This window comes from Impatiens glandulifera, chromosome 2, assembly GCF_907164915.1.
Source record: "Impatiens glandulifera chromosome 2, dImpGla2.1, whole genome shotgun sequence".
NCBI lineage: Eukaryota > Viridiplantae > Streptophyta > Magnoliopsida > Ericales > Balsaminaceae > Impatiens > Impatiens glandulifera.
The window spans coordinates 10,983,036-10,986,727 of record NC_061863.1 but is presented as its reverse complement, the minus strand read 5'-3'; the positions used below and the strand labels follow the sequence as shown (position 1 = coordinate 10,986,727).

The following is a 3,692-nucleotide window of genomic DNA, read 5'->3' as shown; positions in this document are numbered from 1 at the left end:
ATGTGTGCGTAAAAAAAAGGAAGTCATACATTAATATTAATCACTTGTTCGTAAATTTTAACAGTTGTCATCTTTATTAGGGTAGGCTAATAACAATGAAAAAATAACGGCTTATAGTTGATCTCAACCTTAATAAAAAAACATACCTTTCAGTTAGTCAATCGGTCGGTCAATTAGTCAAAATGGACTCCGACCAAGGCTTCGATGAACAACGCCCAAGCTTCGATGAACTCCGGCCAAGGCTAGATGCAGCAACATTGATGAGACGAAGAAAATCTAGATGACGAAGATGATAAGTGAGAGAAAACGATACTGAGTTTTTTAATTTAAGGGTTTTTTATTTTATTTATTTTAATAAGTGGAAATTAATGATTTATGTGGCATGTTAAAAAAAAACACGCTGTAAAATATTGACAGACGTTATGTCCGTTTGAAACGAAGCCTCAAATGGTTAAATATGTGAAAGTTTGAGCCCCATATGGATCATTTGAAAGTTCAAGACCCATATGATCAAATCGTCTCAAGTTCGAGCCTCAAATGGTATTTAAGCCATTTTTTATTTAATAAAAAAATAAAAAAATGTTGTGTTTGAGATAAAATACATAAAGAATAAAAACAATTTACTTAGAATTTTTAATTGGTTGTATTATAATATTTTATTTGTATATAAATTTTATAAAATCAAATAAATGTATTTTAATAGTTTAATTGATAAATTAAATATTAAATAGTTAAAATAATATATAATATATAATAAAATAGTTAAATTTTAAATAAAAATATTACAAAAACCCAAATCAAACCAATTCTTAGTATTAAGAGGCAACAAAATGGGAAGATAAAAAAATTAATACCTAAATTAGTAAAGTTTTGATAATATTAAGCAAGATTAATCTCTAAAATATATTTAATAATGCATTACAATTTCCCAAAATTATTTTAATTCCACAAAGATGAAGACCTTAAAATCCTAAAGTCTATGAGGAAGGTGCCGTTTATTGGATTTAGAAAATTAGCACACTTCTCGACACGTCTTTTTAGAAAATGAAACCAATTTGTCTCTTTTTTAACGGACATATTCAACGGATATAATATATATATATATATGTCAACTAAGCACTCTTTAGGCCCACACACTTCGGCTTTTTTCCTTTTTATTTTTTTATTTATATATACATTTTTTTTTTGTATTAATGTTGGATTCCGGTCCTCCCAAATAGACTAGCTTTCGTGGATTAAACAAATACCTTAAAAATACACTTAATCAGATTAAACAAATAATTTATAAATACACTTAATCATTTAGATTAAGTACATAATTTACGCTTGATAGACTTAAACCTAAAACACCAAGAAACTGAGAATATTCTTCTATTATTTACTGTTTTAGTTATAAAACTTGATACTACACTAATATAAATTTTTTTAAAAGAACAATTGAATCAATTTTTTTTAATAAATTTATATTTAATTATATTATCTCACCTTACATCCAACTTTTTATAATTCGAATTTGATGTATTATATATTAGATGAGTTTCATCATTTTTTTAATACTTGACCTTATAATTCATTCATTTGACAATATTTATAAATTAATTTTAATATAATAATAAATTAATTTTATAAATCAATGTACATATATAAAAGTTATGTTTTTATATATGTATAATCTCTTCGTACATTATATTTTTAAGTATAATCGATTAGACAATTTGAATGATCAAATTAATAAAATTATAAAAATATCTTAATTTTTTTTTTAAAGGTTGCAACATATATGTTTTATTTATATTAAAACATCAAAAACTCAACACCTTTACATCTTAAAATAAAAACAAAATAATTTGTCTACTCTTTCTTTCATATATTGTTTTTCTATGGGATTTGATGCCTGAATTTCTATTAAAAATGGCAATTAATGTGACTCTTCAACTGGTCTCTCAACTTGATTTAATCATATTACATGTTATATTAAAATTACTTATAGTTGACATTGAAATTATTATTTTTAAATAAGCATGTTGTAAGTCAACTTCTTATTCATAGCATAAAATGAAATTTTGAAGTCAATTTCAAATGAATAAAAGAGGACTAAGACTAAGCAAACAATTATAAATAAATAAATATGATTTCATTTGAAGATTATTACTAGGTAAACTTTGATTAGTCCTAGACTGGTTATTAGGTAATACAATTCATGCATAGCAATTGCCACCTAAAGAAAATATCTTATATTTCCTATACTTCACAAAATTTAATATTTTAGCCTCATATGGTATAGAATAATACAATTAAATAAATAAAAACATACTATATATATATTTTAAAAATTAATAGCAATTATATATTCTTCGATATGAAGCGGGAAAAAATGACAAGAAAGTTTAGAAAAATGATGTGTCATTTTTTCTCAGTGGTTTAAAAATCTGAAAATTCTCTCTTCTATTAAAATTTTTAAACCACTCAGGAAATCACACCTCATTTTCCTCGACTTGTCATTTTTTTTTTCTCTCTATCATTAATCTTCTTCTATATATATATATCTTAATTAAGAAGAAAATGTCAAATTAAGAAAATTAAGACAGTCTTAATAATAATAATAGTAAAAGAAAGATGGCTAAGTTTTATATTAGCGAAACCTTCTTCAACGTTCGACCACGCTTTTTCACGTATATCAAACAAGCCCTACGCGCTTAATATATATATATATTTATATATTTATATTTATAGAGAGAGAAGAAATTAACAAATTCCGACAATAATTCCGATCAGATATGGGCCGCCGACAAAGAAAACCTCTCGCCGGAATCCTCAAAGACAAAGCCTCACTTCTCAAAGCAATCCTTTCATTCCGACGCGCCACATCTTCCGTGCACACCACAGTCATTAAAGCCACCGCCCACGGCCAATCTCCGGCGCCGGACCACTATATCTCCGCCGTCTTAACAATCGGAGAAGAATCCCGTCAATCAGCCCGAGCCTGTATATCAGCAATAATGGACCGTCTCCATTCCACGCGCGACGCGCGTGTGGCTCTCAAATGTTTAACCCTCCTCCATTACATCTTCTCAAAAGGTTCCTCAATCTTAAAAGAACAACTCTCTGTTTACCCTTCAGCTGGGGGTAGAAATTTCCTTAATTTATCGAAGTTTCGCGATGGTAGGGATGCGGAATCGTGGAATTTGTCTTCTTGGGTTAGATGGTATGCTGGTTTTCTTGAAACTAATTTATCTGTTTCTAGATTATTTGAAAAGGATTTAGTTGAAATTGAAGAATTTGTTAAGTTGGTTGAAGAAATTTGTAATTGCCCAGATGATGTTTTTATTAATGGAAGGAATTTAGTAAACGAGATAATGAATTTGGTTGTTGAGGATTATGGGTTTACTCAACGACAAATTCTGGTGAGAATTTGTAAGTGTAGAGAGAGAATTGATGAAATGGATTCCGGCGAGGCTAGAGAGATATTTGGGTATTTGAAGAGAATGGAAGAATGTAAAGAGAAATTGATTAAGATGTTTGTAAATAGGAAGAGAAATGATGAGTTTTGGGAGAAGGTGAAGGAATTGAAAATGGAGGTGGAGAAGATGATGGCGGCGCCGGCGGATGTGAAGAGAATTCTAGCGCCGCCGTATGCATTGGTGGCGCTGCCGTACCGGAATGAGTGGCGGAGTGGCGTGGCTGTTAACTGA

General features: G+C 29.1%; 1 protein-coding gene across 1 annotated transcript; it reads left to right on the top strand.

Annotated features, from left to right (window-relative positions):
* The first annotated feature begins 2,777 nt into the window (after positions 1 to 2,777).
* Positions 2,778 to 3,692, top strand: LOC124924330 (putative clathrin assembly protein At4g40080). Its single transcript, XM_047464385.1, has one exon. It carries the CDS (start codon positions 2,778 to 2,780, stop codon positions 3,690 to 3,692), a length of 915 nt encoding a protein of 304 aa, XP_047320341.1.